Raw genomic sequence first — 25,850 nt, 5'->3', positions numbered from 1 at the left:
GGATATTATAAAAAAAAAAAAAATTAAAAAAATACTCGAGGTATTAAAAAATACAAACTTTACATCTTATACCGATACACAAAATATATAAATATACATTCGACGTTCTAATAACAGCACAGTCTTTTGGTGCACGCGATTAACGCGTGATTAGCACAATATTATGTAGTTTACTTTCTTTCTTCGTTCCTGAAATAGAAAAAAAAAAAAAATAATTAGGTTTACTTAACAGCACAACTCGAGTGGAAATCACAGACACAGAGTTTTATTTAAACACTGTTACAATATTATAAGATTTAGATACAGAAAATATTAGTATAGGTAAAAGGTCGACATAAAATAAATACTTTCTTCTGATCAATTCAGGGGGTCGCAATAAGTAAGATATTATGAAGTAAGCAAAAGGGCGAGGTACAGTGTGACCAGAATGGCGAAATTATATTTATCTGGTAAATCGTTATAATTAGTTTCTTCACTACTGCAACCATGCGATACAAAACATTGGCATTAATATTATCATACGAAATTTTAATTTATCTATTAACCATTATAGCCGATAAGAATTAGACGGTTCGGTGTTTAACAACCTATAGAAAAAGTATTTATTTTTATTTTAAGTGGTCACACTGTCGCTCGTCGTTTTGATTACATCGTTGCTGAGTAGGTACATGTTATTATAACACATGTTAAAACTATGGCAGTGTTTTATTTTATTTTTAATTTGTTGAATGTTAAAAATTAAATTGCCATTATGCTCAAGCTAATCAGTAATAATACATTATATATTATTAATAAATTTGTCTTGAATTTTATAAAATATCCACTTAACTAATATAAAAAATAAATTACCCAACTAAATATAAATTAATTTCTTTTGTCGTTGACAATATCAGAATTATTTAACTTCTCTAAAAGAAAACTAGAAAATGTCTTTTAGATATACCTAAACATTTTTCTAATATTCAAAAACTCTACATCGTTTAAATATTTAGTTAGTTTACACACAAATTCGGTGTGTATGCAAGTTCTGATCAGCGTTTTTTCCATCCGTCGGTTCCATTTATATTTAAATTCAAGTACCTTACGTTTGGATATCAGTGTTTAAATAATAACAAGTATAGGATATCAACTGCCAGATAAATCATAAAAATCCCCATTCCCATCCCTTTACAACAGCTTGCAAACGAGTCCGCAACCACGGGAGACATTTTATCTCTTATCTTCTTATCTCTTACTCTCTATCTTATCAGATAAATCATCAGAAATTTTCGTTAGGTTTTTAACCGTCGATTTTTCCGGTTGTGTGCCAATAAAAAGACATAAAATGTCAACAAAGGTATTTATGGTGCCCTTAAACTCTTGACAATATATAATATTTACCTTCTGTTATCGGATATCCAAGCGTTGTGTTCGTTCACTGGTGTGTAAATCAACGACCCTACGCCAACGCCCGTTTGTACACCGGCTAGTATGCCGTTACACCAAAGTCCACTTCCGAGATGACCTTCCTTCTGCAAATACACACAAATAGGTCAGAAATCGACAATATTGTTTTATTAAAAACGAAAGCGATTTAACAATGATTAGATTAATCAATTTTAAATAATCATATAATAATTACAAAATCTCTATGAAGTTATAAAATATAATTGAAAAAAAAAACTCTGATCTACTTTAAGTACAGCAAAGGTATAAACGTATATTTTTTAATATTTAAATTAGTTTCAAATTTGTTTGAACAAGTCTCTTTTTACTTTTAAACACATCTATGCCCTTACAATGATTTCTATAGATATTTCTTTAGGATAATTGTCTTATACGTTATAATTTTCCTAACACAATAAACATTTACATAATAATAACGTTTAACTCGGAGGATCACAATAAATCAAATAATATGAAGTAAGCAATAAGGCGAGCTGCAGTGTGACCAGAATGTCGAAATTGCATTTGTCTGGTATATACTTTTTTTTTAATTTGCTTCTTTTTTGCAACCATGCGATAAAAACATCATCATACGACATTCTAATTTATCTATTAATCTTTATAGTCGATAGGAATTGAACGGTTCAGTGTTTGCCAACCTATAAAAAAACATTTAATTTTTTTTCATTTAAAGTGGTCACACTGTCGCTGGCCTTTTCGATTACTTCGTTGCCGAGTACAAGACATTTTATTATGACGTTACAGCTGTGTATTATATATATTTTTATTCTATGATTTAATTATAACTCAAGAACATTACGGCTGTGGTAGATACCAAAAACTAGCACGGACTCACGTTATATTGCATTCTCCACCGGTTGCACGGCAACACGTAGTAATGGCTGTTGATGAATTTTTTCATTTGCAATCGATCTTCGCAGTTTTCGGCTAAAAACATAATTATTCTATTGTATTCTATGGGGGTTTCCCTCTACCGTTAAACTGCCGATTCTGATTTGTCTCTATTACCGTTTTTCACCGTGTTCTTGACGATTGTGCCTTGGAAATTTTTACACATTTGAGTGGTGACGTTACTCCTCTGCAAGCACGGCGAACAACCTCCGTCCAATATCGGTACCGTCAGACTTACCAGAGCTGCAATAAAAAAATAACTTTGAACAATTTTGCCGGCCGCGGAGATCGGTGATAGACCTTACCCAAGTCGTTGTGGTCAGGAGCATTTTTAATGGCCGGCGATTTGAAGTCTTCGTGCACCAATATATTCGATATACCAAGACCTTGCACGCCAGTTGAGCTTTTGCGGCTGACTAAAACTTTTCTCATATCCGCCTTGTGTATCCTGTACGACACAAGTTGAAGTGTAGAGTAACAGTGAAAACAAAATTATTCTATCGGAGAATCTATCTTCCTCAATGTAAAGTTATCTAAAGCCATTTACATCTTTACAACTTTTTTTCAAAATATTTTAAGGAACCTCTGATCAGGTCAAAGAAAATTAGCCTGTCATCTGATTGGATCTCATAGTTCGTCAACTTTTTAGCTTTCTTAACGTCGTTCCTTATTGAAAAGCTCTTAAATTAAACAAAAAAAATGATAGGCGTTGAGCAAAGTAGCAAGACAAAAATTCGAAAAGATAATTTTTTTAACGTTTCCCAAGATTAAACTTTTAAAATATCGTTTCAAGTTTAGTACAATATTATGTAAGATATTATGAAGTAAGCGAAAAGACGAGCTTCAGTGTGACCACAATGACGAAATATCAATTCTCTAGTACATATTGTTTTAAATTTGTTTCACTACTTATCACATTATCATATAGAATTTGAATTTATCTATTGATCTGTGTGGCTGATAACGATTATACTGCACAGTGTTTAACTACTAATGAAAAAGTTATTGTTTTTATTCAATGTGGTCACACTGTCGCTCGCCTTTTAGATGACTTAGTTGATGAGTATAGTATGTTATCATAACAGTATGACGTTAAAACTCAATCAGCCGGTTTCACCAAGTATTAGTAAATACACTCTTAACATAATGTTAGTTAACAGTTCATTTGAATTTAACATCTGGTTAAATTAAGCAAGTTTCACCATAACAATATTATTATTAAATTCCATTTGTTAAGTTAACAAAATGTTAGTTGAGTTACCAAAGCGGTTACCTCGATTCCAACGTTCTCATTGGTTATCACGAAATGTGATAACTGATAAGTGATAATATTATCGTTTTATAATCAAACTTCAATTGGTAATGTATATTTCGATCTGTGGCACTTAGACATGCCAATTAACTTTTTAATAAGCTGATTTCGGCTAATTAACTTAACAAATGTCGGTGAAATCGGCTGTATATATTTTTACCCAATGCTTCGAACCCACTCTGTCGGGTTTCGCTTAAACTTACCTGGAAGCACAAGTGGCCGAGGTAAGTATCCATATGTCGTCTATGAGCGTTCCGTAGCAAATCGGTCTCTTGCCCGTGGCAAACGTGATTTCACTCTTGCACGTTTTCTTGCAAATGTCCTTACCCGCCTTGTACTCGTCTTCGTCCATGGAATCCTCGTCTTGTGCCGTGTCGACGGGTTCGGCTTTTAATTCCAGGTCGGTCACGGTCATTTCCGGTTCCGGTTTTTCGGTTGTCGGCGTTTCCTCTTCCCCGGACGAATCAACGACCACAGCGTCTTCGTTCGTCTCGTCGGCGGCGGCTTCCATCGCCAAATTTTCGGTTCTGCCGTTGTCACTATCCGCGATGGCCGTGCTTTCCTTGTTGGCGCCTTTGTGTTTCAGCTGATTGGCCGTTTCGTTTATGAGCTGTTCCACGATGGTTTTCACCACCGTCTCGATGTGATGCAGTTTTGCCAACTGATCTACGTCCACCTTGGCCGGGTCCACGTCTACTTGCCAAACGTTTCTTATATTCCTGTTGGTGGTGGTGCCGTCAAAAGCCACCGCCGTTTCCCCGTCGATTGCCGGCACGGCTACGGTGGTCCTGTTGTTGAACTTGCAGCAAGAAAAAGAGGCGCTTGGTGTGAACGCGCGCTTAAGTCCTTCGCAGTGTCCGGTCGAATCCGGTAAGAAATCGTCGTCAGTCGTGCAGTCCGGTCCCAAAAGACAATAACCGCTGTTGTTACCGCAAGTTTTCACGCCAGATATGACGAACAGTCCTGAAACGAATGGGTAAGTAAACATATGTGAAATATCGTCGCTCAAAACGCAACACCTATCGTAATATCTCGTGTTTTGGCCAAATCAAGTTGGCCACACTGTTGGCACGACTGGCGGGCTCGGATTTGTGATAAGGTCAATTGATAACGCTATATTAGAATAACTGATTGATAATATTTTTTTTGAACGGTAGGTAATTGAATCTGATTTTGTTGCTCTACCGAAAAGCCGAGACAAATGAGATAAGCGGCGTTGCATCTTAAGCAAAGGAATATAAAAATCCAGCATGATGAATTATCATTACTAAAAGTGATAAAAACTTCAAAAACTGTCAAATAAAGCCTTCCATGTAAATCCGTTATGGTAGATATTATACAAATTTAGATAAAAGCATTGTACCTGATGATTATATTTTCAAATACCTGTTGACTGTTGATTCAATCACACATAGCAACCTAAAAATTTACTACAAAATGTGATTTTTTACCCTTTTTTTTTAGACATGTTTCCTTAATATAAAAAAAGTTTGACTGCAGATTTTTAAGAAAATTAAACATTTTATAGTCCCATTCTAGAATAATTACTTTAGGTCTAGTATTCAGACCTTAAGCCCTAATAAAACGAAATAAAGATAAAGTTTCCACCCCTTTTTTGTTTGTCAATATAGATTTGAACTAACTTGACTGTTTTTTTAGAAAAAGTGCCGCAATTCTAAGTTTGAAAATATGTTGGGTATTTAGAAGTGGAAGGGTGAACTTTTTAAATGGTTGGCCTATTAAGTTACCATTCAGTTATGGTTTTTGTCATTGATAATACCGTGTCTGAATAATACTTCATACAAATTTGAAACTAATCCGAAATTAGCCTGTCGTTCTGTTGGATCTCATAATAATTGGAGATAACTTTTCAATTATCTCAAAGTTAATAGTATAATCTTTGCTATGACACTTACCCGGGTCGACAAGCGGCATACTCATGGAAGCCGGCAACGAGGTGACCAAGCACATCATTTTCAATAGCACAAGCATGGCTACGGTTGCGGCGAAAGCTCTAGAATAAAAAATTAAAGACTTATATAAGATGTACAACAAGACGATTCGGAGCCGCGTGCAGCAGGTAAAGGCCAAGGCGAACAAGTGACAGGTCGGTGAAACGTCTGCGGGCAAAGTGCTGGGTCGTTTTAAAAAAAAAAAAAATACTAAGACAAAACCGAGAAAAAAAATAAATAATCATCGCCGAAGACACACCCGCACGCGGCCGGCATACATATCTTATTAGCATTGGTCTTGGTCTATGCCGTTTGTCTGTTGCGGTCACACGTACCGGTCGAGTACCGTAAGTTTAATTTTATTATTATTGTGTTAATGTAGTGCTCGCGTGGCCAAGTTCTATGACCCAAGACACAACAACGGTTGACCTACAATATTATGTGTGGTGTGTGTATTTGCAAATTGTAGGGCCGAACCGATTTGCATATGTGTGATAGGTATGCACACCGAAGATGACACTAACATTGAACCCGGTCAGGCCTTGTCTGTATTGTACGACTCGTGTGATTGTCATTGAGATGAGTGGCGAAAAACCGGGCGGCGAACAATAAATAAGAGAAGTACAATATGTCTCGCGCACAATGTAATGTATTCCGGTTTTTGTCTTTATGTGTCTTAAGTAGGTATTCGGTTTCCGTGTATATATTATGTTCATGTTAATTATTATTCTTTACCCTCTCAGCGACTTTGTGTCATGTATATAGGACGAAGTCTACTTTTTGTCTTTACATTATGCATATTGGTTTTAATGCAATCCCCTTAAAATTGAATATTGCAAATGAAGTTAAATTCCATTCATGACTATAAAGGTTAAAATGTATTAAAACCTAACTTTTTTTCTTTTTTTTTCCCTTCGTGTAAACCTAACCAAATCTAACTTAACCTAACCTAACCAAACCTAACCAAACCTAACCTAACCTAACTAAACCTAACCAAACCTGACCTGAAAATAAATTAACAAGGTAGACATTTTTGATAACTCTATTTTTCTTAAATATTGCATGTAAAACCCCTTAAAACCTAACCTAACATGGCGATTGTGTTGTACTGTTGAAAAATAAATCCAATTCGGGTTAACCGATTAAAGTATGACAAAATTAATTTTCACAAAGTCTAATAGTTTTTGACTGGATAGCTACTGTCCGATTTTGTTTTAGTATAAAAATGGCACCTATGCTTAAAAAACCGAAATATCCACATGGATTTTTCTAATTGGAAATCGAGTCGGTCAAACACACACGTCGAGATCGAAGAACCTTGTAGGTCAAGGTCTTAAAAAACGTTCCAAATTCCAAATAATTAAAGATTCTTTTGTCCTAAAGAGTACATGCAAAGTGTGCTCTGCATGTTTGTTTCCATTGTTTAACAATATTCATGTCACCTACAAACAGCCAAATGAACATTAAACGGTCCCAAGTTGAGTCATTTAAACTTATTCCTATCAAATTGTCATTTCTATCACTGTGCACTCTTCATGGTAAAATTATTATAATTTCTACAATTGGTAAATGATTGACACGTCTTAATATTGTGCTATAAAATGCACACAAGAACTTGCAACTAAAGTATAGTATTCAAATCTCAAAACAAAGTTAATGAATATGCATATGGCATTTGTGACTTGATCCAAACTCGATGGAATTTTTCACAGAGAACAACATATAGTGATAAAATTGACGATAATACCTGAACCCAAAATTTTGAGTTCTCTTATAGTCGACACCAAAACGTGGCACGAAATTAACGATAATTCAATGTGGTAGTTGATGGGGAAATGAAAACGCAATTATTTACAAAAAGTTGTTGAATTTATGGAAACTTTGGAGACTTTAAGTATGGTAATTTGAAATAAAGTAAACAAGTAAATCTACACCTACCTTTTATCCGACGCCATTGCTGGACGCGTCCACGACAATCTTGGGGACATATTATTTCTACACCAACGGGTTGCCATAATAATATTGATGAATGTTTACCAACAGACTATCGACTGGTTTATAGTAATATTATCGTGATGAACCCCCATTCTTGTTCCGTTCAACTTCCCCTGCCACTTTTACCAATCCATCACAGTTCCAGACGTGCCGGGCGTCTTAAATCCGATTATAATTATTATTATTATACATATTTTGTTGTCCGTGACCGACCTACTAGCGTGTGATTGAAAATTCTAAAGCTGTTTAGTCGATTATCCTAAAAAAAAAAAAAAAAAATACCATCATAGTCTAGTATTCTATCTCGAGTCTAATTTCCAGACCATAAACCCTAAAACTACACTGGAAAAATAGAAATAAAGAAAAAATATCTACCCTGTTGAGTTTGTGGAAAAGCTCTGGAATGCATTAAAAAGGTAATGTATATTTAGTAGTAGTATATAACTATGTAAAATAACAAAAAACAAAAATGTTTTGAAAAAAAACCCACAAAATTTCAATTATTTTAGGAGAAAATGAGTGTCTTGACCTCAATGAAACACCCTCTATGCATTGGCTCCATTCTAGATCTACCTACAATGTAATCAGCAGGCCTGCAGATCTAAAAATTGAAATAAAAAACGTTTCCGACCTTTTAGGGGAAAGAGTTTACGGTATTTGTTAGGTAGGTCAACATTTATAGGTCTAAGTATCTACTGTGTCTGAAGCGTAGTCAATACAATTTTGGTATTAATTACATTTTTGTTTTTCTTAGTTTTAGAGCACCGTTATTTAACGTTAAAACCATAAAGGATTATAAACAATTTGCTTTGTACAGGATATTTTATAAGCCTGACTTTCTGGCCAAAAAGTAATTGTAAAATACTTTCAATAAACATATTTTGAACTTTACATTTATCACAAAAACTTTACACGATTGTGGTTTGTCGGTGGACCTTTTTTTTAATTTTCTCAGTACTTTTTTTTTTGTTACAAAAGCTACCTTAAAGTCGTTGCACTTGGTTGTTTCGCAATGGCAATTTTTTTTTGTAAAGAATAAATTTCAAGTTTAAACCATAGTGTGATACCCCTAGAATGTTTATATTTTTACTAGATTATCATAATCTAGTATTATTGCAGAGTATAGCTGTAGTTTTTATGGTATCAACTTAATGAGTTTAGTATTAGCTAACAAATAGTGGCAAAAATTTATCTATATATATATATATATATACAGAGTGATCCATTAAGGATAAGACACTCGTTTTATTCTTCAAGTAATAGCAATTTTATACTTTTTGGAGACACCTTAGCTTATATTGTCATACTATATTAGACAATTGTCAAATATTTTTCACTAAGTGTCATCAGAAAGCTACAAAATTATCAATAATTATTTCAAAAGAAAACGAGTGTCTTATAACTAACGAAAATAAGATTGATGAATGGTACGATTTTGTGTAATGAATCTCCCTGTATTTATCGTTGTTGTTTCTTTTGGAAAAAATATTTTTTTCTACAAAAAAAATGAACGATCAAGCGGATATGCATGTTCGTTCACGACATAATATTATTATCTCGTGTTCTTTCTACAATATAAATTCACAATAACGTCAATGTTATGCGCGTTATTAAATTCAAGTATCGAAAATAATGTACAAAAAAAAAAATAGTGTATAAATAAATAAATAAATAAATAAACAATAATTTTTAAATCAATTTAGACAAGTTTCACATTGAGTGTTATAATATTTCTGTTGCTGTGGCGATAATCATAAATTGTTGACGCTTATTATCTGGTTGATCCATCCGATGAACGACGACACTTTGACGTACACGCCCGGCACGTCTATTCTGCCGCATCCAAAGCCCCAAGAAACGAGTCCGGCCAATTCGAAAAATCCATCGTCTTGACACACCAAAGGTCCGCCACCGTCTCCCTGTAAAAAGTAAAAAATAGTTTTTGTAATTTGGTATTTTTGTACAAGTAACCATAGAGAAATTAAAGAATAGATTGTGTCGAATAGTACTAAAGTGATCGAATGAGATAACAGGTATTTTATGAGACAACAAGGTTAGTTTTGGAAAGGCAAACGGTAGTAGTTGAAATGATGCGATGGATGACTAATTCAGATAGGAATGTGTAGCTTTGGAAGTTGTGCTGATAGCAGCAGAGTCAATACATTGAGATGAGTTGGGAAAATAGTGAGGAAAGTGATGTGATAATAATTGGTAAAAGAGATCATAGTTTGAGAGGATAAGGCATAAGGAAGTTATCAAACCGTGTAAGAATATACAAGAATAATATTGCCTAACCCACTGGCGGACAGAGAAGAGAGTAGGAATGAAGATTTGCATGGCATTTCAGCTGTTCAAACTGCAAACGGTAATTTATTCCTTCTAAAAACTAAACCTAACCTCACTTAACTGCCTACTTAAAGAGGGCCATACACTAATGACGAAGATTGACTATCATATGTAAGGAATGTCATTGTTGATTGACTATAAACGATATGCACGTGGCATTCATCGGTCATCAATCGAGCTTTCAATCCAGCTGATTGTCATTCCTCGAGTTACCAGGTTAGGTTAGGTTAGGTTAGGTTAGGCTTTACAACCGAGTCGTGTACCTGACAAGCGTCGTTGCCTGATTCTCCGCCAGCGCAAAAGCTACTGGCCGGCAATATGAATATCTTTTCGGTGACCGCGTTGATCTTGCGTATGCACTCGGCGTCGCTGACTACCGGTATCTCGGCCTCCCTAATGCGCAGTGGTATGGGACCGGCCTCGCCCATGTACCCGTAACCGGTGACCGTGCACCGTTTGCCGGCCGCGTGGCTGACGCCCCTGGCCGGCAAGCACACCAGGCACACGCCGTCCTTGAGTTCGGCCTGGCCGTGCAGCTTGAGCAAAGCTATGTCGTTGTCGAGCGTCTGCGAATTGTGGTTGTGGTGGATGTACGTGGTGGCCACACGCAGGGTCTGTGCACCGGGACTTCCGTACTTCCTGGTCAGGTCGTGGTCGCCGACGCGCACGTAGATAGCGTCGCCGGACCGTACGATGCTGGAAAACAAAAAGATCAGTTCAACAATCACACAATGCTGCGGAATCGCGCAACGGGTTATGCCAAACAAACAAATTGCTACCGCCGGAAGTCCGGTCGGTCTCGCGGTCTTAGACCCGTGAAGTGAAAAACAAAGAAACGCGAATTTCGCAACGAGTTATGATAATTTGATAATTTTACAAATGAGTGACAACTGTGTGGAAAGTCACGAACACGATTTAGCGGAATTGCTGTTTGACACGACGTGTAAACTTTAATAAAAAGCTTTCCGTCGTATGAACAAGGGGGTTTTATTAACCGGATTGACTTACTTGGTCACGCAATGAGCGGCCGTCAACACCCATTGGGTGCCTATCAGAGCACCGCCGCACAGGTATTGATTGAGCGAATTGATCAGCGCCACTTGCCAACACCATTCGTTGGCTTCGGCGTCCTCGCCGCCGACCACCTTGGACGTCCTCGTCCTGGCCGTTCCCTTTACGCCGCACACGTACTTGCTGTACGTGGCCGGTTTCGCGGGCACCGGGCTGGACGTGGTCAACGTGGACACCGTCAGGTTGGGCTGGTATTCTTCTGTGCAAACAAAATCGATCATGACAGATTTTCTTGATAAATCTACATTTTTACTTTGGTAGTTGTTTGTTTACTACCGGATACTAACCCAAGGGTGGAGGGTACACTGCCAACGAACTGGGCACGTGGGGTCTGAACGACGACGGAACAGTGTCGTTCCTGTGCGTGTAACCGCCGTAGTTCTGCGGCGTGGACGGCGGTGGTCCGCCGACCATGTGGCTGGCGGCACCTTGGCCAGTTACACCGGTTTTTTGCTCGACCACTTCGCGTATTTGACTTTTGGAAGCGCAACACTGCGTTCCCGGCTTCCGGCATTTGAACACGTCCGTCATTTCGGCGTTTCCTGTGATAAGGAAGTGGAGGACGATTGACGTGACACGTTTAACCGAATATCTTAATAATTGTGTACTTACTGAAGCACGTGAAAGACAAGTAAGGGACAATACATGATCCGGGACACTCGGGCCGGCCGTCGGGTGGCGGCGGCGGCATGGAAGTAGTGGTCGTGGTGGGTGCGGGTGGACGCGGCCTAGGCTTTTGAGCGGCGGCCGGCGGAGCGGCGGCGGCTTTTGTGTTGTCGCAACACACCGAGCCGCGTTTGCACGTGGACGTGTTCGGCACGAGCACCGACGGCCTTTCGCAGAACGCGGCCATCAGGTTGAGCAGACAGAAGCCCGGGCACTTGGGTCCGTTGTGGACGGCCGGCGCCTGGGTGGTAGTGGCGGGCGGCCGGGACGCCGGCCTGGACGCCGGGAGCGGGGACGCTTGAGACGCGCCGCCGGCCCCATCCGTCACCGGCGCGGTAACGCAACAGCTGCTGTCCTCGCCGGGGCAGTACGCGTCCGAGTCGACGTCGTCGCAGAACAGCGCGAACAGTCCGCTGACGCACTCGCCCCGACACTGTTTGCTGCCCGCCGGAGCCGCCTGTCCCGTGGTCGTGGCCAACGTGGTGGTCGTCGGCGTCGGCGTAGTGGCCGCCGGCGTTCGGTGCGGCGATGTGGTCACGCTGATCCGCGTGGAATTCCTGTCCAACACGACCAAGTGTTCGGCGCCCAAGAACGCATCCTTGGACACGCAACACCTCAGTCCCGTCTTGCACATTTCGGTCACGTTTAACACGGCCTCGCAATAGTCTGCTATCCTCTCGGCCACGCAGACTCCCGGGCACGTGATAACTGAACAGACGACAAAGATATTACAATTTTTCCCCTCAATATATTACATATAACATATTACCCGTTCCCGTTTTTGTATTCTTACCCGGATTATCGTTGGACGACGCGGTGGTCGCCGGCCGTTGACTGTTGTTGTTGGAGGCCTATGACGGGAGAAAAAAAAATACTGTCAGCACCGGGTAAAGTTCCGTAAGAGCTTACGACAAAATCCGTCGCCGTGTGTGTGAAGACTCACTTGTGAAGACGGCCTGGACGGTGTGGACGCCGCGGTGGTGGCCGGCGTCTGATCCACCTTGTTGGCGGCCGTAACGTTGGACGTGCCGTTGACGGGCAACGGCGACTGTTCCACGCAACACCTCATGGACGGGCTTGGACACTTGACGTTTTCCAGCACTTCGTAGCATATGAGCGTGGCCAACGTGTGCACGCAAACGCCCGGACAATCTTGGCTGTTCGCCGTGCTGGTGATGGTGTCCAACAATCCTGTACGCGAGACATGTGTTATTATTATGAGTCTAGGCGGCAGCAAAGTATTAATAATAATGCGATAACAATAAAACTGTTTTATTATTATTATACTATAATTAGGCACTATGAGGCGTTAAATAGGTATCGGGGTCACGCGCCAATGTTCCCGCGCATATATTACTATACGTGCGTATTATACATGATAAAAAATATACGTGTATGTAGTGTACAACGCCCGTATAATATTATACACGAGCGGCCATAACGGTCCTAGACGGAGCGCGCGCGTTTCTTCAGTAACGGTACCGCGTATGCGTCGCAAACTTTTTTTGATCACCACCGTCGTCGTATCGTCCGGTCCGTTACTGCGATGCGCCCACTTTTTAGGCGCCCAACGTAATAACGCGCAACTGCGGCGTTGCGAAAAGATAACTCAACAATTATTATCTAGATAAGATGACGGATAATTTAATTAATCACACTCATTTATCTAGATGAGATATTAGATTATATTAATCACACTCATTTATATAGATAAGATATTAGATTATATTAATCACACTCATTTATATAGATAAGATATTAGATTATTAATCACACTCATTTATCTGGATAAAGATAAATACAATTTCATCTTAACACAAAATAGATAAATTACATATTTTTTACCTACATAAAAAATATAATTTTTTTTGTATAAAACAAATTGCAAAAATACCCAAATTAAAAAAATATTGACTAATAAAATTGGCATATTACAAAAGAAAAAATAACAAACATTATAATAGAACAACGTCTAATGACATATTATTAAGAAAATAAAAATGTATTAAAAAATTTTAAAAAGTTCAATTATCACTTACATGACACAACGTGTAACATAAAATGCTCATACAACACAAATTAACATATGAAAATGTATTGAATGCAAAAACCGCACTTGTAGATTTGTCTTTCTGTGTGACAAGTGTGGTTTTTACAATCACCGGGTTTCACTTATCAATTTCTACCCAGATCAATAGATTCAGATAACCGTTCTATTTATCTAGATAAGATAATGAGACGTATTAAGAATTAAGATCATCTAGATAAGCTGATATAAGTTCAAACATTTTTATTCAGATAATTTGTATCTAGATAACCTTCAATGCGACAAACACTATTATTAAGTAAAAAAACATGTACATCCAATAAAAAAATGTTTGGAAAATAAAACAAATATGTAATTTGTAACTGTATTTTCCAACTGTATTTTTTCTACTCTAGGCGATGAGTGTATTTCATCATTCATTTTTTCAAGGGGTATTTTTTTTTTTTTTTTTGGTGTGTCATAATTATCTACTTAAATCTAATTTAACGGGTTCTATTGTTGTTAAACAAGTCGTCGGCTATGATTTAGGTATTTATCTTAGTAGCACAATTATTATTCCACCCGAAAACAGGTTTTGGACGGTTAAACAGGTTCATCTTCGTTTCAAGACACATTTCTTAGCGTTTGAACAGCATTATTCATTGCATGTAACCGAATATCTTTCTTTTTGTATGGTTTTTTTTTTTACTTTAATTATAAATAAATATAAGACGTATAAGTGTTTCGTTAAACAAAACATTAACATGTCATTCAAATGTAAACAACTAACGCCATATTATACTGAATTCGACATTTCCACCATAATATACCGTTTTTTTTTTTACAAATAGAATATATAATTATTATAAAATATGTAAAACAATTTACTGTCGTTACAATTTATTGCGATTCGATTATTATAATTTTCTATAGATTTTTTTTTCCCAATAAACGTTGTGCTACTTTCTCGGCCGGGTAATTTTGTAACTTATAAACCGTTTTTATTGGGCTACGTTATGGGTGTGTATTTAATTAATTATTTTTAATAGTAAAAAATAACAAAATTAGGTATTAGTCGTTTTTTTATACCAGTTTTGATTGAAATATATATATACACATAAATAAATAATATATTGACTACTCTTATAATGTTAAATAATATTTAATTTTTAAGACAATTTGCAAAAAAAAAATACTAAGATACCTAACACAAAATGTTTAAGTTGTTTAAAAGTTGATAGAGCTCTGGAAAATACTTTTAAAAAAAGGGTACATATTTAGTAATTTATATTGTAAAACAACAAAAACGAAAATAATCCTGCAATTATTTCATGAGAAATACATAGTGTCTTAACCTTAAGGGGAACGGAAAGCGTTATATTTTGTTATGATGTAAAAAATAAGGAATATTTGACAAAGTAATTGATCTAGTAACCATTTTAAATAGGCCGACTTAAGGTGAAAAAAATATAAAGTTTTTCTAGTTATACAACTTGCAAAGTTATTTTTCTAAGGCTAAGTTTGATGTAAAAATTTACTCATCATTTGCATTTTTTTTAAATTTAACGCATTCCGTTGCCCTTGAATGAATGGCACACCCTGCCAGTGGCGACGGTTCAGTGGCGAGCGCGCCTCAAGGATCAAAGCGTTTGGCCCGCGGCGTCTACGGGGGTCAGTAACCGGCAAGGTCGCCGAGGCCGCGGCCCATAAGTGGGCGCGAAGCAGGAAGGAACGAGATGATAATATACACAGGAGGTATAGGTACGTATGGGAACGACATAACGTATCTATAATAATAATACACTACAATCGAACCGTACGGTAAACGATGGCATCGATGACGGCAAAGCACAGCGACATACACGCACGGCACGAGACGCGCGCAGGTACCACCTTCTTACACCGGCGACGGCCGCGGGGATCGGGGTCAAACGCTTTCTATACAAAATGCTTATGGTACCGATTGTTTGCGCGGGTCGCCGCCGCGGGGTACCGTTATGTCCTGGTTTTTTTTTTCGTCGTCGACGCCGCCGCCGTGGCCACTGATCGACGAATGTTGCGCCGTTCTGACGGTGTAAAGTCCATATCGCGCGACATTATTTACTTACGCAGCCGACGGCCGTCCTCATCAGTTTGGCTATATAATCTTAATATAATGCTAGACTGCTGGAAACGACCGTGACCCGTACAACGAGATCAATGGATCATATTTAACAAACTCAAAAGCAACGACAATGGCGCGTGTTTTTTTTTTTTTTTAGCGGGTTTTCCAATCAAATCAAAAACAAATGCACAATGCGTGTACCTGAAAAAAAGCTGCTGGCCAGTGAATCTGTGTCCTGAGCCCGGGCGAACGGCGTAGGGTGCGCCGCAACCATGAGCAGCAGCAGGGACACCGCGGCCCCGTGGTACTGCGGTCTGGCCATGACGGGCGCGGCGACGTGGTCGGGTCAACAGCGGCGGCGGCCGTTCATCGGGAACACATTGGACGAAACAACACACAGTACACACAGTACACACACACACACACGGGATACGCGATACCGATAGATACGGTTATACCTACTGTGTACTCTACGGTTGCCGCGACTGCCGGATGATGGCCCGTGAATCACACTGCGATCGCTCAATGGCACACATCAACTACACACAGTGCGTGGTCACAGTGCGTGCACACTCGGTGGACCGCGCGAATCGTTTGCTCGTACCAGAGACGACATGACCGGCCGCCCGCCCGACGATGCCTCCGCGCGGTGCGACGCCGGCCGTACCCCGGCGACCCCCACCACCCCAGACGCTTATTACCGTACGACCGCCGCTGCCGTCGCGTCCCGCGGTTCCGCGGTTCGGTTCCCGTATGTAAAAAATATATCGCTTGTACGGTCATAATGAAGTGCACCGGCGGCACGCAACACCGGGAAATGCCGGCGTGTCACCGAAGACGTGTCGAAAGCGATAGCGGCTACGGCGGCGGCGGCGGCGGAGAAGAAGGTATGTGCAGGGAAAGTGCAGTGACATTATATTATACCGTCGTTGTAATGTAATATAATGTATGGTATGTATACGTAGGTATTGTACTCGCGGAGACTTTAACGGCCGCCGCGATCGACTGGGTTTTTCCCCTGTTCTCGGCCGCTGTCGTCATTATCCGCCGCCCCAATCGAAGAACCCCATCTCCGATTATGGATGGAATGTGGAGGAGCAATTATGGAGGAGTATGGAGGAAATTTGGAGGTGAATTAATGGAGATAGTGGATAAGAGATAATATATTAGAGACACTGGATTGCAGATCAACATATCCGTGTATTGATGTATCTGCTTGAAGTGCGGATACTATTAACTTTTTCTGCATTTTGTTGTGGCAATCTTTTTTTTGTACAAAGTCTTCTCTCTCCATTTTTTTTTAACCAAATCTTATTCGATACACAACTTATGGTATGGATAAAAATGACTTTTTTCCATAAGTTGGTTTCAAAGAGTTTTTTTATGTACCTTAACACAAAAAAAACATGTTTCGCCGTTTGCATTTGAAGAGGGTAAAGCATAAAATATGATTCTCGAGACTTCTATATTGTGTAATGAGTGTTTCGAATAATAAATGTTTTTTTTTGCTTTCTGGTGGAAAATGTTCAACAATGTTTTTAAATTGAATTAATTATTTTTCATAATCTGTTTCTAAATCTACATTTTTTTTTTCAATCCGAACATTGGTTAAATGATTATTGATGTCTCTCTCCACTTATCTCTGTCACTTATAATCCTCTTCAGCTCCCAGTATGTTCCTATTCCGGTATCTTCCATCACCTGCTTCAGTTCTAGGCCTTCCTCTTCCAGGTTTTCCTTCGATTTTTCCCTCTATTATTGTGGTTATCCAAGGACTATTCCTTATTACGTGTCCGATCCATGCTTTTCTTCTCAGTCTTAGAGTATTCCATATTGATTTTTGGCTATTCATTCTCCTGAAAACCTCAGCATTTTTTATCTTATCTGTCTATGAAATGTTTAGCGTTCTTCTCCAACACCATACTTCAAAGGCTTCTATTCTGGCTTTTTCAGCCTTCATTATTGTTCAAGTCTCTGCTCCATATAGAGCTACGCTCCACACAAAGCTTTTTATAAGTGCTTTCCTGGTGTCCAGACTTATTCTGTTTGAAGTAAAAAGATTTCTTTTTGTATAATAGTATCTAATTTTATCTACATTATAATATAATTTAACAAGACGTTTACCTTCGAATATCGTCTAATGTCTCATTTCCCGAGTTGAATCAGAATCTTTTATTTATTGCAACGTACATTTCCATTCTTCTACTTAACTATCACCAACAATAGTTAAATTTTTAATTTCCGGTAAAATTAATTATTTCATTCGTGCTCAAATCGTCGTTACGTAATGTTGACTAAACTTACTTAATAAAGGTCTAATGGATTCGTCATGCTTGAAATCTTTGTCAAGTCCATTCATGGAAGAGAGAACATGATGACCAAACGTAAGTTACATTCACTTTCGTGTGAATCATTCGGTGACGTATAACTGTGGTCTTAGTAGGTGTATCATAAGAACATCCCGTTGTATAACCACAAGGAATTTAGTGACAACGAATTCCATTTATTTTTTTCTACAATTAGGACATTAGGTAGCATATTTTGCTCGGGACGTCGTTGTATTCTTATTGAATCAATATGAATTGCTCGTGGAAAGAAAAACCACATTGTCAACGGGCTAGGTAACTAATGTACCGGTTCACTTGTGAGGTTAAGTTTGTTGTGAGCCAGCAAATAAAATACAGAAGTTTGCTGACGATTATTCAAAAGACATTCAGCCGGTTTCGCCAACTATTGTTAAACACACTCTTAACACAATGTTCGTTAACAATTCATTTAAATTTAACAAAACGTTAGTTGGGTTACCAAAGCGGTTACCTCGAATCCAACGTTATCATTGGTTATCAACATATGTGATAACAGCTGATAAGTGATTGTATTATTTAATTTGTCAGTTTCTGAATTGTTTGACATTTTGTTTTACTTTCTTCTAACGTTTCGGTTTTTATAAATTTTCAAAATGAATACAATATCGGAAGACACGAAAATAGTTTGTCATCAAGGTGGTTAAAACAATGTTTGCTATTTTGAAGGCCTAAAAAAAAGGTAGGTAGTGATAAGAATTATTTCCGTTGTTAACAAATGTCGGCGAAACCGGCTGTAAGAGTGACCGAGACGTCAACGAGGTTATATTTATGTTTTTATGCAATGCAAATGTTGCATTCGATTCCATTGAGATGGCGGATTATAATGGCCGGACATGATGATAATGTACAAACGGTTATATGCGAGACACACGACGTCCGTTACAGTTCCCATAGGTATGATAGGACATAATATAATAAATGTAGGACCACACACACTATCCGCTGTACGTATAGATAGCTGTGTAGACATCATTCCGGCCGGGTAAAATAATATTAAATATATAATATGTGGGGGTACAAACGTGGATACATGGAAGGCGCAGAAAAACCTAGCTCACACGCATGCCACACAGACCATGGGAACCGGTAGAGGAACAGTATAATATTATAATAATGTATAAACTAAATGTGTACAAGACGTGTTTCATCTTCGACGGGAAAAAATACAAGCAAGCATCTCGTTGGTGTCGTGATTTTATAACGGGTTCTCTGAGAAACGCGTTGTGTGTGTGTGTGTGTTTAATATCAAATTCATTCAGATGGTGTACATTATATTATTAGCCTCGGGGTCCACTGCTCTCTCGTCCGAATTCCGGATCCGACCCGTAATAGCTGGTGTTCCTAAAAAAAAAAAAAAAAATAATAATAATAATATAAAAACCCATCGACTCTGATTAGACTTTAGGGCGACTCCACGCGGCGGTAGTTATAAAACGATTAGCAGGCGAACCTGTTCTTTTTGTACGGACGCGTATATTATACTGGAAGGGACGAGACGAGGGGGAGATCTGTCAAAATCTTACACCCACAACGGTCGAATCATAGAGTAAGAATATATTATATAGAGTTTTTACCATGTCTTGTACTCTAGCGATGGTAAAGAGAAGTAGCAGTAACGGTTTAAATAACACTGCTATTTTATTTTGCTGATATTTTCTCTATAATAAACTAGATTGCTAACTAGTGATAAGAATGGAAGTCACCATTTTTGTGAGATTCATTTGTGTATAAAATAATATATATATATGTGTGTGTAATTATGTGTTATCAACATAACTTGTAATTGTTTTAAACAGTGATAACAGTTATAAACATGTGATAAGGTTCTAATTCAAGATAGCGGAAAACGGTGACTTCAATTATCTCTATTGGTGGCGCGTACACTTAGTAATCTAGTTTATTATGTACATATATACATCTGTGATACCTAAATAGCAGCTATATCAGCAATTTAAATAACGGGTAGGAATTAGACGATAGCTAATAACAATACCCGCTATTATTACCATACACAAAATAATAACCTATTGGTAGTGTCTAAAACCATAGCAATAGCTACTATTTTTGGTAAGTAATATCATTGGCAATTGATATAATATATAATTAATAAGCAGTTTACCGTCGATACTGTACTCAGAGCGAAGAAGTAATCAAGAAAACGAGCGACAGTGTGACCACTTCAAAATAAAAATAAATGTTTTTTTATAGGTTATTGAACACTATACATTGTAAACCTTATTAATTACACGGATCAATAGATAAATATTCATATAATAATCGATCATGATTCTAGAACGGTTATAAGTAGAGCCAAACAAACTTAAGTGTATCCTAAGCAATTATACCATTTGTTATATACTGTTAGTTCAGTTTTAATTTGTGAACATACCTGGGTTTGTCCCTTAAATAAATATATTATACCTATAAATAAATAAATAAAAACGTTACTTTTATTCTGTATCTTTATCGTTTTTAAAATAGAATCAATAATTAAATTAACGGGTATTTAGCGTCTATAGGCTGTTATGACAATACCTATGTATATTTTGATCGTTCACAGACCTACATTAAAGCTGTTAAAGCATAAATAATCAATTTCACCAAGCATTGTTATGAACTTCTTATTGACAAATAGAGACTTAAAAACAATTATTTGGTGAAACTGGTCAACGACACGATATTCTAGTATAATTGACAATTGTTTATATAGGTCAAATAAAACGTTACTAATTTGTTTTCAGATTATAAAAATTGAATAAATATATACTTATCAAATGAGAAAATATTAAGTAGACATTTTAAAAATAATTTTAAAGACATAATAATATTATGTTTTACCACAAATTATTATCGGCTCAACTTAATAGTTGGCGAACAGGTGATGCCCTGATATGGATTATTAGTAATATTCTATACTATGGGTAGGTATGTATTTAGTATTTTCACCACGAGCATCATTAGTAATTCTTCAATGAACTGAGCGAACGACTCTGATGAGCTGACTAACAATAATTGAATACAAACAATATTATCGTGGTCCTGATTTAAGTTCTAATGAAAGTATCTAACTGTGTAAAAAAAAATGTATATATGTATATTATATATTGATATTTCGTACCGTTAAGGCGAAATAAACGGAAACCAATTATTTATTATTATTTAAGCATAATAATTTAACGTTAAACGTTTTTTCAAAATTAATTACACAGAATAAGGCGTGCCCTCGAAACGATCCGGTTACTCGGTAATAAAAAAAAAATTGGAAAAATTAAAAACCGACACGATTATATATATATTTTTTTTAATGTCTTTTACCAGTTAATATGTACAGAGTTTTTTTTTTGCTCACTCATCTCGGCCAGAGTGTTGCGAAATCCCACGTTATTTATTTTTTTTTTTTTGACAGAAAACTAAATTTTACCGTTTTGCATTCAACTCGGAATGCTGTCATAATAATACTTAAGACGTCAATCTATTAGTAATACATGTACACCTGACCAATCTTGTGTTGACACGAATGGAAATAATAATAGCAACAGCCGTTAACCTTTTTTAAAGTCTATAATAATTTGGAATTCCCAAAATCTACAATATACAGAGCGATGCAATTGACACACTGGTTTTCTCGGTAAACAATTACGGTTTTGTAGTTTTCCTATTATGGGCATATTTTCTATTTATGTCAGTTTGAAATATTTGAAATTTGACAATTTTTTACCTTTTTTTAGTATTGTTGTAAATATAAGCGCTGTTAACTTATATTTTTAACTTGATCGAGGTCGTTTCATTAATATAAGACACTAATTTTTAAAATAATAATTGCAACGGTTTGGAATTATTGTTAAATACAGTGTTAACACAATGTTAGTTAACAATTCGTTAAAATTTAACATCCGGTTAAATTAAGTAAGTTTCATCATAACATTATTATCATTAAATTCTATTTGTTAAGCTAACAAAATGTTAGTTAGGTTACCAAAGCGGTTACCTTGATTCCAACGTTCTCATTGGTTATCACGAAATGTGATAACTGATAAGTGATAATATTATAATTTTATGTTTAAATCTAAATTAGTATTGTATAATTTGATCTTGAACGAATGTTGGTGAAATCGGCTGAAAAGGTAATGTATATAAAACGTTTTCCATTTTTAAGGTGTAGTTTCAATGATAATATCTGGAAATCAGACTAAGTGAGTGGATCTTGAGTGGGATTATAACCTGTAATAAAACCTGTAAGTAAACTTATTCGTGTAATTAAAGAAGAACCACACAAAAATCGCACAGCGTGTTTTAAACCAATAATCTCTGAAAATAATTTTCATTAAAATATTGCCGTTCGACGATCAACTCTAATGCTAAAAAATTACACTTTTAAATCTATTTTTGCCTTTGCAATGCTTTTATTAGGTTCGCATAGTTAGGTTAGTAAATATTTTATGGTAGCGTATTGTTTTAAACGGGTTTCAGTTAAAATCACATTGACTCGTACATATATTTTCTTTACAAACAGTTTAATTTCTATTCTGACACAAATCTCTCAATGGCGAATAGTCACGTACACAAACAAAGTACAAACAATGCACCCCGCGTTGAATGGGCGATTGTCATATGTTATAGGTACCTAACCGAATAGTAAATTCCTTCCATTTCCAATAAGGTCGGTATTTCTTTTTCTTTTTTTTACTTTGACTTTCACGGTTCATTTACGCGTACACGTCTTTAATCACACACTATCGACGATCAAATTGAAGACAAAAAAAAAATGAATCAAAGAACCGGTTGGTTCGATGAAATTGAATCGTTGGCCAATATCTTTCCAAAAATATATCCCTTACCAAATTAGCTCATATGAAAAACAAAAATTATGCAACAACTGCTAATCGGGAGAACTTAAATTGCTTGATGATATTATCATCTAAAACTGACATTTTAAGTAAAATAAACTGTGATTAATTTCTCCAAAAATTTGCAAGCAAGAAAAAAATGAGTTCCTAAAATAGTATACAAATCATATTATACGAATGTATTTATTGTTTTAAAAAAAATATATTCGTAAAGAAGATGTACCTCTTTAGTAGCCACTTATGTTATTTGTTATCATGAAATACTATCTGTTTTCGATCTCTGTAGCGATTGCTTATGATACAGCTGGTTGATAACAGATAGGATGAGTTGAGTATTAGTCTAGTAAATATTAATGTATTAAATTGTTAAGTTTATTATTTTTATTTAAGATTAATCATTAATTAGTAATAATAAACTTTAATTGTAGTTGATTGTTACGGGTTTGTATTTATATACCTAGTAAAAATAAGGCATGTATGTAAATAATAAAATAAATTAATTGTTTACAGATTAACACAATTTGTCTATTATTATAAATTATAAGGCACCCTTATAAAATATATATATATATATATATATATATATATTTATATATACTTTTAAAATGTTTTACCCAAAAGTAATATCTATTTTTTTAAAATATTTTATAATCAAGTCGATTTTTATTAAAAAGTTGTTGCATTTGTTTTTTGTCAACAGTGAATTACTAAATATAACCAATAAAAGCACAAATGTGGGTTTTGGTCTTGAGTTGGTGTCAATTTAACTGAGTTTAAACTTTAAAAGCTGTATTTAAACATTTTAAAAGTTAAATTATTGAACGATGTAAGCGTTTCGTTTTTACCAGTTCAAAATCAGATCATCATACTATTAACAACATGAACATCAGCATCAGTTGTAAGTATAAAAAATAATGTAAATTTTAGCTTGGTACCGTTTTCCATTCTTGATTATTTTTCATTTTACTAAATTTCTGATCGGTACAAGAATCTCAACAACTTAAAACACCGGTTATATTTTATTTATTTATTCGTAATGGCTACTTAAAATACTGAAAAGCACGTTAATTTGCCTATTCACAGTATGTTTAGGCGTAGGTCTTATTATTAGTTGACGATATTACTAAACAAAAGTAATAAATTAATATGCATGTGTTTTGAGTATAAAGCAATACATTATACACAAACAGAATTATTTATAATTTCATTTGTTTTTCTTGAATGAAAAGAAGGAGAGGGCTAGAAAAAAAATCACAAAGGCAACAAATATAATATTTGAATTGTAAATTTCGAAAAGGGCCCATCTCGAGTTTTGATCAAAATTGATTTTTCCACGTTTTTTTCATTTACACATATAGACCGATATTTTATGAACGAAAAGAGCCCAAATCTGTTTTCTATTGTGATGAAAAAAACTATTTATAAAACTCATAAAAATAAAAGAACATGTCAAGTCATAAATCAGTTTTTTGAGTTTCCTGAAAAATTTTAATTTTCCGATATGAGCCCTTTTCGAAATTCCCAATTGATTTAGAATCTGGACGAAAACTGTTTATTAGGCAGTTGGTTAAAAAAATTTTATATTAGTGTGGTATGAAAAAAAAAAAGTGTAAATATACTAATGATAATAGTATTGTACAATTTATATATGCTGAGTGTATGTATAGGAATTAGTCATCCTTAGGTCCCTGGTCTAAATAATTATCATTACTACTCAAAAGCGGTTCCATTTTTTAATCGTTTAACCATACTTGAAAAATTCGGTTTTTAATCTGTTTGTAGTAGGTAGTATTTTCTTCTACATTGTTACTCGGTATTTTTTCAGGGTTATAATGCTCTGAAAAAAGTATGAAAAAACGGTTTAGGTACTTTATGAATATCAAACAAAGAATGTGGAAATGGGTCTGTAAAATGCAATGAACATTATTACCGGTACAGCGAACGTTAAGTTTGCCTGAATAAACATTACATAAATGATATTGGATTTGATTTTCTGCATTATTATATAAATAATTGTATTATTTTTTTAATTAGAAGACAAAGGTAAAGGTAGAAAACATATGTGTGCAAAATGTATCTGAGAGAAAGGACTTGGTTCGAATATACAGGGTGTCTTGTAAAGTTCTTCCGAGCTTCAAATGAGACATTTAGGATGCTCTATGGGTACAATAAATGGTATTAATTTTTTTTAAATTTTAAATAGAACTCGTGTCTCATTAAAAAAATGGTTTTACGAATAAAATAATTTCAGATTTGAAATCAGGAGAAAAAATCTTGTTGAATTGATATGTAACATGATTTTTTGGTATCTGGCCACACATACGTCCACAGGGTGGCCACTAAGTGGCCGGCATGTGACCAAAACTAACATATGGCATGCGACACATAATTTAATATAAAATAATACTAAGAACACCACTGAATTAAGAATAAAATTCTAACCCAAAAAGATGTGTCACAAGATAAGATGGCCACACTCCCGGCCACAATAAAATATCATACACGATAGTTAAATAGATAACAAAATATGTGTTTATAATCGTGAGCAAAACAGTTTATGAAATATATTAAACTAATAAACATTTTGTGCATAAGGAAAATTTTTTTAAATTTAACAATATACTAATAGTATTGTATAATTTTTAGAAGAGTTCCTAACCGGTGGAATTTTTGATTCCTGGTCTAAGCTATCATTATTCTTCATCAATTAGCAACTGTTATTCGTTAAGTTATGAAATTAGTTGTATTGTTGTTATATTCTTGTGACTTATACCTATTGAAATAGATATTATATTGTAAAAGAATTGACGTTAAAACGTTTGTAACAA

General features: G+C 36.1%; 2 protein-coding genes across 3 annotated transcripts; both read right to left on the bottom strand.

Moving 5' to 3' along the window:
- Window positions 1–7,653, bottom strand: LOC126833825 (uncharacterized). The gene is made up of 8 exons (XM_050565383.1): window positions 7,540–7,653; window positions 5,566–5,663; window positions 3,853–4,612; window positions 2,643–2,785; window positions 2,455–2,580; window positions 2,282–2,373; window positions 1,381–1,511; window positions 1–189 (listed from the first exon to the last, which is right to left on the bottom strand). Exons 1-8 carry the CDS (start codon window positions 7,614–7,616, stop codon window positions 171–173), a joined length of 1,446 nt encoding a protein of 481 aa, XP_050421340.1. The 5' UTR covers window positions 7,617–7,653; the 3' UTR covers window positions 1–170.
- A 1,376-nt stretch (window positions 7,654–9,029) lies between these two features.
- On the bottom strand, window positions 9,030–16,439 carry LOC126833822 (protein masquerade). Of its 2 annotated transcripts, none has more exons than XM_050565378.1 (8): window positions 16,011–16,439; window positions 12,623–12,870; window positions 12,473–12,530; window positions 11,626–12,387; window positions 11,301–11,555; window positions 10,951–11,212; window positions 10,206–10,638; window positions 9,030–9,515 (listed from the first exon to the last, which is right to left on the bottom strand). In XM_050565378.1, the coding sequence occupies exons 1-8, from the start codon at window positions 16,129–16,131 to the stop codon at window positions 9,348–9,350; spliced, it is 2,307 nt and encodes a 768-aa protein (XP_050421335.1). In that variant the 5' UTR covers window positions 16,132–16,439; the 3' UTR covers window positions 9,030–9,347. The 2 variants fall into 2 exon arrangements, with proteins under 2 accessions (XP_050421335.1, XP_050421336.1); XM_050565379.1 differs by having other exon boundaries at window positions 10,951–11,209.
- Window positions 16,440–25,850: the final 9,411 nt, after the last annotated feature.

The sequence above is a fragment of the Adelges cooleyi genome, unplaced genomic scaffold (assembly GCF_023614345.1).
Source record: "Adelges cooleyi isolate 19-005CV unplaced genomic scaffold, UGA_ACOO_1.1 ACOO_flye_CR_arks_rails_tigmint_CR_PRNA_2, whole genome shotgun sequence".
NCBI classification, from domain to species: domain Eukaryota; kingdom Metazoa; phylum Arthropoda; class Insecta; order Hemiptera; family Adelgidae; genus Adelges; species Adelges cooleyi.
The sequence above is the reverse complement of the archived record's forward strand: the minus strand, read 5'-3'. Positions and strand labels throughout refer to the sequence as shown.

What these genes read in the sequence shown, in the direction of transcription:
- LOC126833825 (XM_050565383.1), bottom strand. Translation starts at nt 7,616, where the DNA reads ATGGCAACCCGTTGGTGTAGAAATAATATGTCCCCAAGATTGTCGTGG. An exon ending in GCAATGGCGTCGGATAAAAG is followed by an intron (nt 5,664 to 7,539) that starts GTAGGTGTAGAT and finishes TTTTTATTCTAG; the next exon opens with AGCTTTCGCCGCAACCGTAG. An exon ending in TCCTGACCACAACGACTTGG is followed by an intron (nt 2,581 to 2,642) that starts GTAAGGTCTATC and finishes TTTTTATTGCAG; the next exon opens with CTCTGGTAAGTCTGACGGTA.
- LOC126833822 (XM_050565378.1), bottom strand. Translation starts at nt 16,131, where the DNA reads ATGGCCAGACCGCAGTACCACGGGGCCGCGGTGTCCCTGCTGCTGCTC. An exon ending in GTCGTCCAACGATAATCCGG is followed by an intron (nt 12,388 to 12,472) that starts GTAAGAATACAA and finishes TCGTCTGTTCAG; the next exon opens with TTATCACGTGCCCGGGAGTC. An exon ending in AGTGTACCCTCCACCCTTGG is followed by an intron (nt 11,213 to 11,300) that starts GTTAGTATCCGG and finishes TTGTTTGCACAG; the next exon opens with AAGAATACCAGCCCAACCTG.